Here is a 12,768-nt window from a genome sequence, read left to right as displayed (position 1 = left end):
AGAATTATCTCTAGTATTTTTATATATTTTTGTGATTTTTATGATTTTTTTTTTGAATTTTTCGATGCCACGTGCGCGAAACATTGCCAACTCGACAAGCTGAGTTGTCGCGACATAGGATGAAGTCACCATTAAAACCAATTACGAAGGTAAATTATCTCGATTTGAATAGTTAGAGGAAATGACATATTTGATTTTACTATTTGGAAAAATAAATAGACTTGAGCAGCAGTTGAGTGAGGCAATATACGATTATTCAAACCGATGAGAGCATGGGGAGGAGCGGCAGGCGACGATATCCTGGGCCTCACGGCCCAGTCTGGTGAAAGAGCGCCGAACAGAGGCTCGAGAGAGGCGGCGATCGCGGCCTATTCCGAGACCCAGAGCCCGTCCAGGAGGCAGTGGCCCAAGTCTCCGCGGAAATGGCCCGTGCGACCTGCACGGAGGCGGCAGTGGGCCAAGTCATCGCGGCAAGGTGGCCCAGTCGGGCTGGGCAAAAGACGTGGACGGCTTGGATCTTCTTCAGAGACGTACGTACGTGCGTGCGTGGAAATCAGATCGGTAGCATCTGCAGCCGTGCCATTAGCCCATTCATTACCATGGGGTTTTAGTTCAGTTCAGGCTCGTCACGCCGAATACTTACTTTCATTTCGGCACGTGCAGGTATAATAATATGCGCACTCTGAATACTCACTTGCATTTTGAATAATCCGCTAGTTAATGCGCACAGCACGTACGGACGGCGCGGCTGAAACTAAAGTCGGACGACGTACGTACCTGACGAAATGAAATCAAATCAAAACCCAAAGATGATGACCGTACGCTGCTCATCTTCTCCTGCATAAATATTTTCAATTTTTGAAGGCCTCAGGTTTGGTTGATTCAATTTTTGAAGATTAAAAAAAATCCTTTCTTCCGCATGCTGAATCTTGACGTGAGCATAAGTATTTTCAATTCCAACAGGCTTCAGTTCGTGTGTGCTGCCTCCGGGTGGAAATTAGAGCTAGTATGGTATGGGAAAACCCCCCTGGATTAGCGCCACGTCGCCCCATCCTGTGATCTCGAACAAGCGCGCACGAGCCGTCCGACGCTGGAAGCGATCGAGCCGAGCCGCCCTGCTTCTCTCCTCTGCATGCCTGAGCGAGCATTTCAAGACGTCCTTGTAGAAACATTTTCTTTTAAAGTATTATGTGATAAGTGAACACCTCACTCTCTTTTTTTACTGTAAACTAAATACTTTTGATATATAATCTTATCTGGTCTTAATCTTGTGGTGCTCTTTCTAATACTAAAACCACCTATCTTTCTGACATACAAATTGTACATCTCATATGCATCTAACTCTGATTTGAAGATCATTTCATCTTGAGGTACAATTACAAATTGACTATGATTATTATGCATCTATGTACAATGTGAAAAAAATTAAAATGATGTAACCACAGTATGAAAAATTATGTTATGCACAAATTGTTTGAGGTGACTATCTCGGTTGGCGGCAATGTAGATGTTGGCAACAGTAATGAATGCGCCATCGCCAAACCTGTCGAAGCACCCGCAATCGACTCGAAAGTAGTGATTGAGGATGATGATCTACATATCAATGAAGATGAACCAGAACAGAGCGCGTCATCATCAGTGGAAGGTGGACGGCACCAACGAGTGGGTCGAGATCGCAGTGGCGGCGTCCGGCTCTGGTGTTATGGTTGATGGCAGCAACGGATGCAACACAGTCCAGTTGATTGCGCCCGCCTGCACGGCAGCAGAGTCGTCCATCTACTCTTAGCAGACTGGTTTTGCTTGCGAACGAGAACGAAGGAAGGCCGAGGCTCGATTGCCAATCCATCAATGACCGAAGCGTCAGACCAGGGCCACAGGCGGACTACGCTGGGGCGACTGCACTGAGGCGGAGAGGCGGGGCGGGACCAATCTCGATGGCGACCGTGTTGAGGGCGGCGAGGCGAGGCGATGCGACTGCGCTGGGGACGGAGCGGCGACAGATCGGTTCTGCGCCCTGGGCGAGAGCGGCGGCGTGGCAATATAATCGAAGGAAGGCCTCGATCGTCGATCGATCTGGACGGGGAGCGGCTCGCTCAGGCATGCGGAGGAGAGAGGCAGCGCGGCTCAGCTCCATAGCTTTCAACGTCGGATGGCTCGTGCGCGCTTGTTCCAGATCACAGGACGGGGCGACGTGACGCTAATCCAGGCGGTGCTGCACAGCACGCGCGTGTGGCACCGCTGCAGAGAATTTTTTCTCATGCTGGGGAGAGAATCATGCATGGCTGAAGATAAAAGTTCTAATTCTTGATGCATGTATATGCATGCTCACATATAATTATAAATTAAGAAAAACATGTTTTGCGAATTAATTTAACATTTCGCTGTCACATTAGCTAGCTTTGCTAGTAATGCATGCATAGGCGTCTAGCTAGCTACGGATGCATGCAACATGTCTGTACTAGATTGATTAGTATATGTAGGTGTCCAAATCAAGGATCGTTGAAGGATGCATTTTGATGCGTTTGCTTGCTAACCCTTCAATGTTCGGAGGCCAAAACGTAACTCAACTGCCTAAACAATCATCTGATAGCTATACAAGGTTAAATGATCAAAACCATATGCTATATACGTACCCACGGTTTTGACTAGCTAGCTGGTTATTCGACACCCAACATGCACGAGCAACTTGCAAACTAGTCGAGTTCCCTACCTCCTCTGATCCACCAAGCCACATACGTCCTGTTGTAAATAATGCGGTAGTATGAGTATTGATATTATTCCATATATATAAAAATAAGAGTTTAATAGTCTAAAATTATTATACATTAACAATAAATATAATAATAGAGATTTTGTAACAACAGTGACCGAAAACATGTGTAATATATAAACTGAATAGCACACATAAGACTTTTGTGAAATTGCTCTTAGAAACAATATAACAATTGGCATCAGGGCCTGTATGATCCTGCACCTAATTATCCTAATAAGTATTTTATGGATTAGACAATGTTCCTAATATCTCAGTTAGCAAAATTATAACCTAAGCTAAAATCTCAAAATCTGAATGCCTATCATGGACAGTGCTGCAGTCCAATATCAAAGAACACAAAATTGGCATGGTTGAAATAAGATAGTTGATACAGAGATGAAATTGAACTACAAAAAGTGAAAAACGGTAATTGCAATTTGAGCTAGCAATCCATCTACAATCAGATGTGTGCAAAGTATACTTAGATCACACTGCAACACTAATCCAGGACAAGGTTAATAGATAGATAGTTGTCAACCCAATCCAACAAAAGTATCATGGTGTGCTAGAAACAGAACAGAACTACACACCGAATAGCCTTAGGTAGCACCACATTCAACCAAACAACAAGAGAAACTATAAGTAAATGCAAGTGTACTCAGTGAACATGCTCAATCTCATAGCAATTACAAATCATCGAGCATTTTGTGCTGTCCAGACCATAGAAAGAGAGGAAACCGAAATACTCACAGTGAGATTCGCTTAAACGCAAAATCAATTTTAGACTATACCAGAAATCCTATTCGTCACCGTTGCCCCGACAAGGAAGACAGAGATACAAGGTCTCACCGCACTAAGTCGGCGTGTGTGGGCGAGCCTCGACAAACATAGCTCCAATAAACACCAACACATGAGCTTCTCCACCAAATCACCTCGAGAAACCAAAGCACCGAAGCAAGATCAAAGCCACCCTCCAATCACCTCAGAGATGACAAGCAATAGAGAGAGATTAATGGAGAACCAAAGGGGAAAAAAAGAAGTATTTCCTCCTCTACACAGGGAGAAGAAGCCGACCCTCTTGTAGATGCGGTGCAGCCCTCCAGAGCCTCACAATCCCCGCAGGAATTGGGGTTTGCTTGCACCGCCGCTGCAAAACGAGCAGCAACCAGCCTCCTCTCTCTCTTTCTCATTTTTTCTTTTCTTTTCTCCCAACCCTAGCCGAGTGGCTGCTGCCCCATATGATTTTCCCACCATGGGCTTGGGCCACACACTCATCAACGAGCCAGCAAAACAAAAGAGAATGAGCCCAAGTAAAAAAACATTGAAATTCATATTTTCTTTAATACGTCTCTGCGTACATGAATCAACTTCCAGATGAAATACATTGTGAGGACCCATCCAAATAGTATTACAATTAATTATCAAGACGATCATTTGCTTAATCACGACTAGGATTATTAACCGGAATACCATCTCGATAGTCCCGGAACGTGTTTTATGCCATAGATCGAAACACATGCCTTTCGAACATATAGCATCACAATGAAGCTTAAGATAGAGCAAGTAATTAAAAATATATTACACATATAAGAGTAATTACAATTTATAATAGTTTACATAGATACTACACATTATAAAAGTAACATCTATGAACAACAATAACTAGGTGAAGCCATATGCCCTTAGACTCCATCCAAAAGCACGTCACTCGAGTAGATAGCACTACTCTCGCCCGCCGCCAGCATTGACGGACATTAAGTAGCCGGCAACTAACCTGCAAACCTAAAGGAGCATCGTGAGTACGAAGATACTCGCAAGACTTAATTCATATTGGTTACATATAATAGCCCGATTCTAAGGATTATACAATTGAACCATTAGCAAGGAGTAGACCACAAGATTAAGTAAATTCATATACATACGCAACCTTAACACCTATGTGTGAGCACCTAAACTTAACCATATAAATCTTTCTACCATGTAACCAACAACATGAACATAAAAGTAACAGGAACCATAACACTCAAAGCTGTGAACATAACCATCTCAACCACAACCTAACATACCCTACATTTTCAAAGTCGGAACTCTACGACTGTTGTAAATGGACAGAAAGCATGCTCAAGACCGAGAGCGCGACAATTCGAATTATTTTTACACCTTGCAGGGGTACTCCTAGACCCACACGACACGAGACCACTGGCCACACAACCCTTAGTTGCGAGTGATGATTCACGTACCAACTATTCATGTACCGTCTTGAACCTTTGTTCCCATGTTGAGTAATGTAGAGGCCACCTAGATCCCGAGTATATGACGACTTATCAGACACAATCTCAGGTGCCAATTATAGTATTCTCTCTCACACCTTGACTCATGGGTCGAATGAACGCGGTGACTTACGGTACTTGGCTTACTCGTCCCATATTTGAATATATGGTAAGTACAAAAAATGCTTAAACCAACTGTAACAACGGTCGATGCTTAAACGATACAAGTAGTCTATGGCATCCAGACTCCTCTCCCAACTTACCCCTAGCACCGCCCACATCTTGTCTCATTCTCACATCTTATACATCCTAACATCATGATCAATATTATTGTGAACAATAAGTAAGCTTTAAGCTCACGAATAACGGTTGAAGTATCACTCAACTTCTACTGAGGACTTAAACAATGCTAAGAATTTTGAATAACTCTTAAGTTAGACACCAACAAAGTTATCAAGGCTACAAGGATAGGGATAATCAACAACTCAGGGTAGAGGTAATCCAAATCAATATATGTTCTACCCATATAAACCCGACATCGACATCATTAAATATCCACACATACATCAGCAAAACCTTATCAATTTAGATTTCATTCAATTCAACTAAAGGGGGTAATATGCATAGATGCTTGTCTTGCTGCTCCAGGTGGTTCGCTCATGATCAGAACCAATCTAGCGTCAATCTCGACCATGAAGAATGACGGCACATCACTCTCTAAATAAAATATGAATGCATCAAATAAATAATAAATCGATGAAAAAGTGTGCATATGATGCATGCTTGAACAATAGAGCACTGTGTTTCGAGAACATTTGCAAAAGGTCACCAAAAGATTAGAGTTCCGAAGTTTAAAACCCCGGATAAGATAACCAAAGTGCACAAAGCTTTAAACTGGTTAACGGTCAGACGGGTGTAATGGCGGCCGGACCATGGAAGGGGTGGGGGTCAGACCAGTAGGTTTCTAAGTGGTCGGCCGGTCAAACAATGTGCAGATAGAGAGGTTTAGCGCCTGGTAGTTAGATCAGACCGACCGGCGATCTGACCGTGAGGTTTAGCGGTCAAACCGGACATATGTTGATCTGACACCTACTTGTGGAGTTTAACCGAACATTCCTAACTACAACTGGAGGTCAGACCGCTGGGAAGGAGCAGTGCCACTTTGGCGAGGCCACCGACGAAGGTTGCGGTGATGCCTTCAAACACGAAGGGTGCCAAAACACTCCATGAGACCTAGGGAGTGTTTTCTTGGTTGGCTCGGACAACATACACGGATTAAACTTGAGAAACCCTATAGATGAGATCTAGACTAGGGATTTGGCTCAGATTCATCCCAGTTTAACAAGAAAAGGGGATTGGCTCGAGCTTGGGAACAGCGGGAAAAAGGTATGGGAAGGCTCACCTTGGCGTGAGGGAATTTTCTATCGGATTGGTTTGATCCGGAGAGGCTCTGATTTGGAGATCGGTTTAGGGATGCTCCGACTGGGCAAAAAGGTGGACAAAGATGCGGGAGGCCTCTCCAGCGAGAAGATGATGGGGATGAACTCGTGGAAGCCTCTGGGGAGCTCGGGGAAGCCGTCTTCATCGATCTCCAGACGTCGTAGTGGTCGAGGTGGAGCTATCTTCTCTCCTCGGACTTGGGTCTTGCTCCGGCGAAGGGGAAGCTTGGGACAAGCTCGGGGATGACGCGGGGGACTCATGGACGATCTCCTCCTTCGATCTTCAGCCTCCGTTAAGCTCGGGTGGAGGATCTCCTCTCCCTCATCGTCTCTCTCCCTTCTTTCCTCTCTCTCTCTCTCTCTCTCTCTCTCTCTCTCTCTCTCTCTCTCCCCCCCCCCCTTCTCTCTCACTCGGATGGGGGAGAACGACTGAGTGGGTGATTGAGCGAATATGAGTTTGGTCGATAGCTTAAGTGGCGGTTCTAGACAGTGGTGGTCAAACCGCAAGTTCAGGCGGTCAGACTGCCCCGGTACAGAGGCTAAAGTGGCTTTGCTCGCCTCTGGCGGTCAAACTGATGGTAGCGCGGTTGGACCGCCAAGGAGGTCTTTTCCCAATTCTTTCCTAAAAGTTTTTTGATTGGTTAGTAAGACCCAACACATATGGTGGAACACGTATAAGCTAAAGACATATGATTTTGAAACGTTTTAAACACTTAAAACATAATTTTAAAGCATCATGATACTTATGCATGCTTAATTATGCAATTAGTATTTTGTGATGTGACATACATGATCAGTCTGGTCAATAGGTCCTGACTTTATTTTTTATGATGATGTGAGGTTGAAAGGGGGATCTAGCTATACATAGCTAGTTTTTGCTTATCATTGAAGTATAAAGAAGGTCAACTCTTAGTTAAGTATAGCTAATCAGTCTGTACTTAGTATCGAATAATTTGGCCGGTTTTACTTGGTTTGATATATTCTAGGTACCATATTTTTTCAAGCAATTGACTTGGTAGCTTGTGGGGAAACAATACATTCGTTTGATGGTTGTACTTGTATCTTGTATGGAGCACATTGTTTGGCAATTGACACTTCGGATTTTCATCGACCAACAAGACAACAATAAAACGTATATAGACTGCATTTGGAGCGCAGCAATCATGAATTGCTCTTCTAGGAATTATACTTTTGTATAAAATTTCTATGAATTCCATATATATGTCTTAGGCCAAAATTCTCACCATAGGAGCATGCACACCCATTTCAAGTTTTCAAAAATTCTCTAGTTATAGATTATGATGTAACATGTCCACCTGCAAAAAAAGAAAAAAAAAATGGGGGGGGGGGTGGGTGGGGATACGATTGTTGGTCAGCTGTACAAAAAAGAGAAAAGATCAACTGCAAAAAGCTATGTAAAATTATCTTTTTTGTACAGCTCACAGATGGTCGTAATTTTTTTCCAACTTTTTTGCAGGTGATCATGTTACATCAAGAGAATTTTGGAGAATTTTTGAAAACTCATAAGTAGGCTAACTCGGAATGTGTGCGCACGCCCCTAAAGTGAGAACTGCATTTCCCGCAATAAGGGTATGTTTGGAAGCAAGTGTTCACATAATTGTTGGAAACCTACAAAATTTGTTCACATTCTGCAGGAATGTAAGAATGTCCCCGCATTTCATTCCAAACTGGGCCTAAGGTAGTCATAGGAAAAAGACATCAAAGCTTAATTTCAAGGGAACAAAGTGATGAGTAACATCAGAATTGGAATATATATGCATAGCTCAATTACAAGCAATGAAAATGAAATTTTGTATAAAGGAATTTATTTCGTATTTATAATCCAACTGTTACACGCACTAAAAATGAATTACAGGGACTGGAAGGAATTTTAGTTGTAATCACTCCTTTGGTACAAGAAGCATATGCGGACCTAACTACCTTGCTCCATATGGTCCCGGTTCTTCAGTCCTCACCTGTGATCTTGCGGTCGCGGCCACGAGACCTCGATCAAAGTCTCGATCGAGTCCTCTACCAAACACTTCCTGGGTTCACATGACATGACCATGACCTAATCAATCTTCCTTGATTATTCATTACTAGTCCTTAACTTATAATGATACTAGCTAGTATAAACAAATAACGAATATTATTACGCGCTACGCATACGTATACAAATCTTTTTTCAATTCAAAGTATGTTTAATTCATTAATTTGAGTTTAATGAATGTGGCACAATCGATCGATCGAATTGTGCCAGTGTGGTAGTCGATGGATCGATTCTATTCTTCCTTGTAGTCCTTGTTGTTGTATGGCGCGAAGAGCTCGGCGAGCCAGTTGCCCTTGCGGTGCACCCTGGATCCCAGGTCGGCGCACATGGCGTCGCTGTCGTGGATGCTGTAGGTGGAGATGCAGTGGCGTCGGTAGAAGCGCGTGGTGCGGCGCATGGCCTCCGCCTCGCCGTCGACGTGTCGCACCATCGCCTCCACGCTCGGCAGCGCGAACCGGCCCCCGAGCAGCCCCGCCAGCCACCGGCACCGCAGCTCCGACGTGTGCAGGTTCGACACGCTCTCCACGTACCCCACAAAGGCCATGTTCGGGATCAGCGGGTGGATAGTGCCGCTGCGATCAATCAAGCAATGCACGCACGCACACGTTAGAACGATAATCAATGTGCACGGATCGATGCATGCAACCGCGCGAGAGACATGTAGGCAGGCAGGCACGTACCGGTAGAGCGGCATCATACCGGAGTTGTTGAGGACTAGACCGCGGAAGGGATCCGGCAGGACGGCACGGAGCTTGTCCTTGCCCTCGAAGCCGGTGGCGAGGAAGACGAGGTCGGCCTCCACCTCTGTGCCGTCCTCGAGGACGACGCCGTTCTCGGAGAAGCACCAGCCGGAGGCCCTCTTGAAGCGGATCAGGTCCTGGTCCGCCATGTCGAAGAAGCCGTCGGGCAGGATGGCCATCTGGCAGCTCGCATAGTCCTCCACGAACGGGTGCTCCGGCCGGAGCCCGTACTTCTCCAGCGGGAGCTTCCAGGCCAGGTACGACTCGATGAACTTGGACACTCCCGCCCTCTGCTCACAGCCAAAAACAAACGTACACACACCATCAAGTTGATGCCTATAGTCGCTGACTAAAGTTGTGGCTCGTGCATGCATGACGGTGACAAGCTACAAAGGTCTCGTCCATGCACACACACGCGCGCATGTTCAGCAAAACTCACTCCGATGTTCACATGAATTTTTATGTGGCACACAAATAGTAGCAGCGGCTGATGCGTTGTGTTGCACGCGCAAGGTGGCCGGAGTGTCCGACGAGTACATACCAGTGGGCTCATGAGGCGGCAGAGGAGCGAGCGGAGGAGGCCCTGGTTGGGTCGCTCGTAGAGGAACTGGGCAAGGCGGGTGGAGTAGAAGAGGAAGAAGGGCAGTCCCCAGATGGAGTAGGACGGCACCACCCAGTGCAGGGTCCTCACCAGCATGGTGCACGCCTCGCCTCCCTCGCCTGCAAATCAGCACGCAATGCGAAACCAGAAACGGGAGACCCATCAATCGATCGATCGAGAAATATTCTGAATGATCAAGTCACCAGTCAAGTCAAATGTCAAACCATTTGGTTAGCTAGCAAGCATGATTAGTAGTAGGTGCTACGTACTGTTCGTTAAGAACAGTTGAAACTAACTAAGCTAAGGTCGATCGATACGATTGTTCTTCAGAGAATGACAGACATTTATTTTTTGGTTGCAAACGTACAAGCATCGCTACCTGTAAGAATAGTCAACCGGAACGCTTTGGTATAGTCGTACTGGATATATTGTACAGTCAAAACGTTAGAGTGATCGATGCACAGATCAGGCAACAAAATTAAAGATCAAGTGGTATGTTTCGTATAACATATCCAGGGAGGCTGAAAAGTCAGAGGATGCGTACGTACGTGTTGCGTTTAGTGTACTTTGAACCTGATGCAGTCTAGATGGAGTGTACGACGGATCAAGACAGGAGTGACCTTTTCTGGGACGAATTGGCTAGTATCCAAACTAAGATTGGGTCTCCGAATTCGTTGGCCATGTTCTGTCACGAAGACGTTGGTAGATGCGGTATGCAGTATTAGTTCTTACTAATTCATCAAATGATTGAACACTGGCACAAAAAATAATGCAATGGTTTGTTCTGTTCATGCAGTGTGAACTTGCTTGGCATGTTATTTTCCTATGTTACTTCCTTGTAATGCGCGTCCATACTAGAGGCGAGCTCACCTGATTATTATTAGCTGCATGCGTTGTTTCTTGTATAATTAAGAACCAGGTTTTGTTGTATTGTATAAGCAAGTAAAAACATGCATGGCTTCTCCAATTCTCTGAAATTATGAATAAAATTAGAGTTGTATATATGTGGTGCAAAATGCAAATAGTAATACTTGTTCGATTAGGCAATGTAATGCTATTTTCTTGTTCAGAAGAGTATGCATGTTTTCACGTACCTTGGTTGGCCTGGGCGCATTCAAGAGCTAGGTCAATGGCGCTCTTCTTGTACCCAACCACCACAACCTTCTTGCTTTTCATCAGCTCCACGGTCTCGTCCTCGCTGAGCTTGCAGTAGTCCAGCGAGTGCATCACCGTCCCCTTGAACACCTCCGGGCCCTTGCCCAGCGGGAACACCGGCATCCGCGGCACGTCGCCGTACTTGCCCGTGCACATCACCACGAACTCGAACTTGTAGTACTGCGCGCGCATAAATGCAAGCCGAACGATTGACAAATGAGGATTAATTAATTGCGTACGATTTCTAGCTAGAGCATGCGCATGCAGCCGGCGAATGAACAGTACGTAGTGGTGGTACCTGAACGGTGTCAGAGTCGCCGGTGGCAACGCCGACCTCCCACATGGGCTTGCCCTGGAGCGGCTCGCCGGTACCGCTCCACAGCTCCGTGAACCCGGCGCCGCCGAGGCATTTGACGTCGACCACCTTCGCGCCGAACATGATGTAGCGCCACAGGTCGAACGTGTCGGCGTAGCCCTCGAGGTACTCCACGATCTCGGCGTGCGTCGGGAACGTGGGGTCCTCGCGGTTGCGCCACGAGTAATCGGAGAACTCGTAGTCGGGCCGCGGCGTCTGCAGCCGCGTCGACCGGTACACGCAGTGCTTCCACACCCCGCCGATGGACGGCGTGGCCTCGAACACCACGGGGTCGTGCGCCGCCAGCTGCTTCGCCGCGGCCAGGCCGCTGATGCCGCCGCCGATGATCGCCACCCTCGATGACGGCGACACCGCCTTCCTCGTGCACCGTGCCTGCTGCCCCGCCATGATCGATGGAGAGGTGATGGAAGTGGTGCTTGAGTTGTGTACTTCGTGGGGTGTGACCGATTGCTTGTGTAGCTAGCTAGTGTGCGTCGACGGTGGAGGAGTCTCTAATCAAGAAAGGTAGCTGCTAGGGCTGTGTAGGCTTATGGTGTGCGAGTGTGCGATGAGGAGGCAGGGGTGCTGTAGTATTTATAGGGCGGGAGCGATCGAGCAAGGGCTTCAGCATGTGAGTTTCCGTGACATAGCAAGAGAAAAAACAACTGGGCATGCATGGAAGGATCGTCACAGAAAATGGAGGGAAGCGTAGCAAGAGAAAATGGAGGGAAACATAGCAAGAGAAAATGGAGGGAAACATAGCAAGAGAAAAAATTACATAGAAAACTGAAAAAACAACAAGTGGGCATGCATGCAGAGTTGCACACCAGCACCACCCGAGGGGGTTGTACTACTGGCCCATACACGCACTGACTCGGTAATACTCTTGTTTCATCTTTCTTTGTTGGTTAAATCTGTTTTTTTTTTTTTTTGCAAAACAGCATCTCAATGAAAATCTACTAAGCTAAGCAGTAATCAACTGGTCATGACGTTTTCAACCGGGGCTAATCTTAGTCATGTATTTTTACTGCTGGTTTCTTTGCAGCAAGGGCTCTGCTTTCTCACGTCTGGAATGATGACCTCGTCTCGTTCAAGCAGAGCTCCTGATCGATCTCTAGAGAACTTGAACACAACTTTGGACCGGAGAAAAGACCCATGCTTGGGTATTTTTGGTTGCATGCCTATGCCTATATCTGGTTTGTCCCCTCGTGAAATAGAAAGTCATGCATCCTTCTACTTTGTCCGCCATGGCCTGTCGCATCACCGGCTAGCAGCTAGAGCTAGGTGCAGCTCGCTATGCATGCGGACTATTCTTTCGTTGTCACCGCGGTATGGAAGCAACAAACCGAATAGAACGGAATAGAAGGGAGTGTCTTAGTTATCTGATGATAGATATAGAGTGTCTA

The 12,768-nt window shown here is 46.1% G+C and overlaps 1 protein-coding gene across 1 annotated transcript; it reads right to left on the bottom strand.

The window, feature by feature from the left end:
• Window positions 1–8,342: 8,342 nt before the first annotated feature.
• LOC133914472 (probable flavin-containing monooxygenase 1) lies at window positions 8,343–11,998 on the bottom strand. Its single transcript, XM_062357573.1, has 5 exons — window positions 11,306–11,998; window positions 10,947–11,187; window positions 9,793–9,971; window positions 9,192–9,541; window positions 8,343–9,083 (listed from the first exon to the last, which is right to left on the bottom strand). The coding sequence occupies exons 1-5, from the start codon at window positions 11,768–11,770 to the stop codon at window positions 8,744–8,746; spliced, it is 1,575 nt and encodes a 524-aa protein (XP_062213557.1). The 5' UTR covers window positions 11,771–11,998; the 3' UTR covers window positions 8,343–8,743.
• Window positions 11,999–12,768: the final 770 nt, after the last annotated feature.

Source organism: Phragmites australis, chromosome 4, assembly GCF_958298935.1.
Source record: "Phragmites australis chromosome 4, lpPhrAust1.1, whole genome shotgun sequence".
NCBI lineage: Eukaryota > Viridiplantae > Streptophyta > Magnoliopsida > Poales > Poaceae > Phragmites > Phragmites australis.
Note: the sequence above shows the minus strand (reverse complement) of the source record. Positions and strands in the feature narration are given on the sequence as shown.

Excerpts from the sequence above, each read along its gene's own strand:
- LOC133914472 (XM_062357573.1), bottom strand. The coding sequence starts at position 11,770 with ATGGCGGGGCAGCAGGCACGGTGCACGAGGAAGGCGGTGTCGCCGTCA. Across the intron at positions 9,542-9,792 it reads GCCGCCTCATGAGCCCACTG|AGGGCGGGAGTGTCCAAGTT; the intron begins GTATGTACTCGT and ends GGCTGTGAGCAG. Across the intron at positions 9,084-9,191 it reads GGTATGATGCCGCTCTACCG|CGGCACTATCCACCCGCTGA; the intron begins GTACGTGCCTGC and ends GATTGATCGCAG.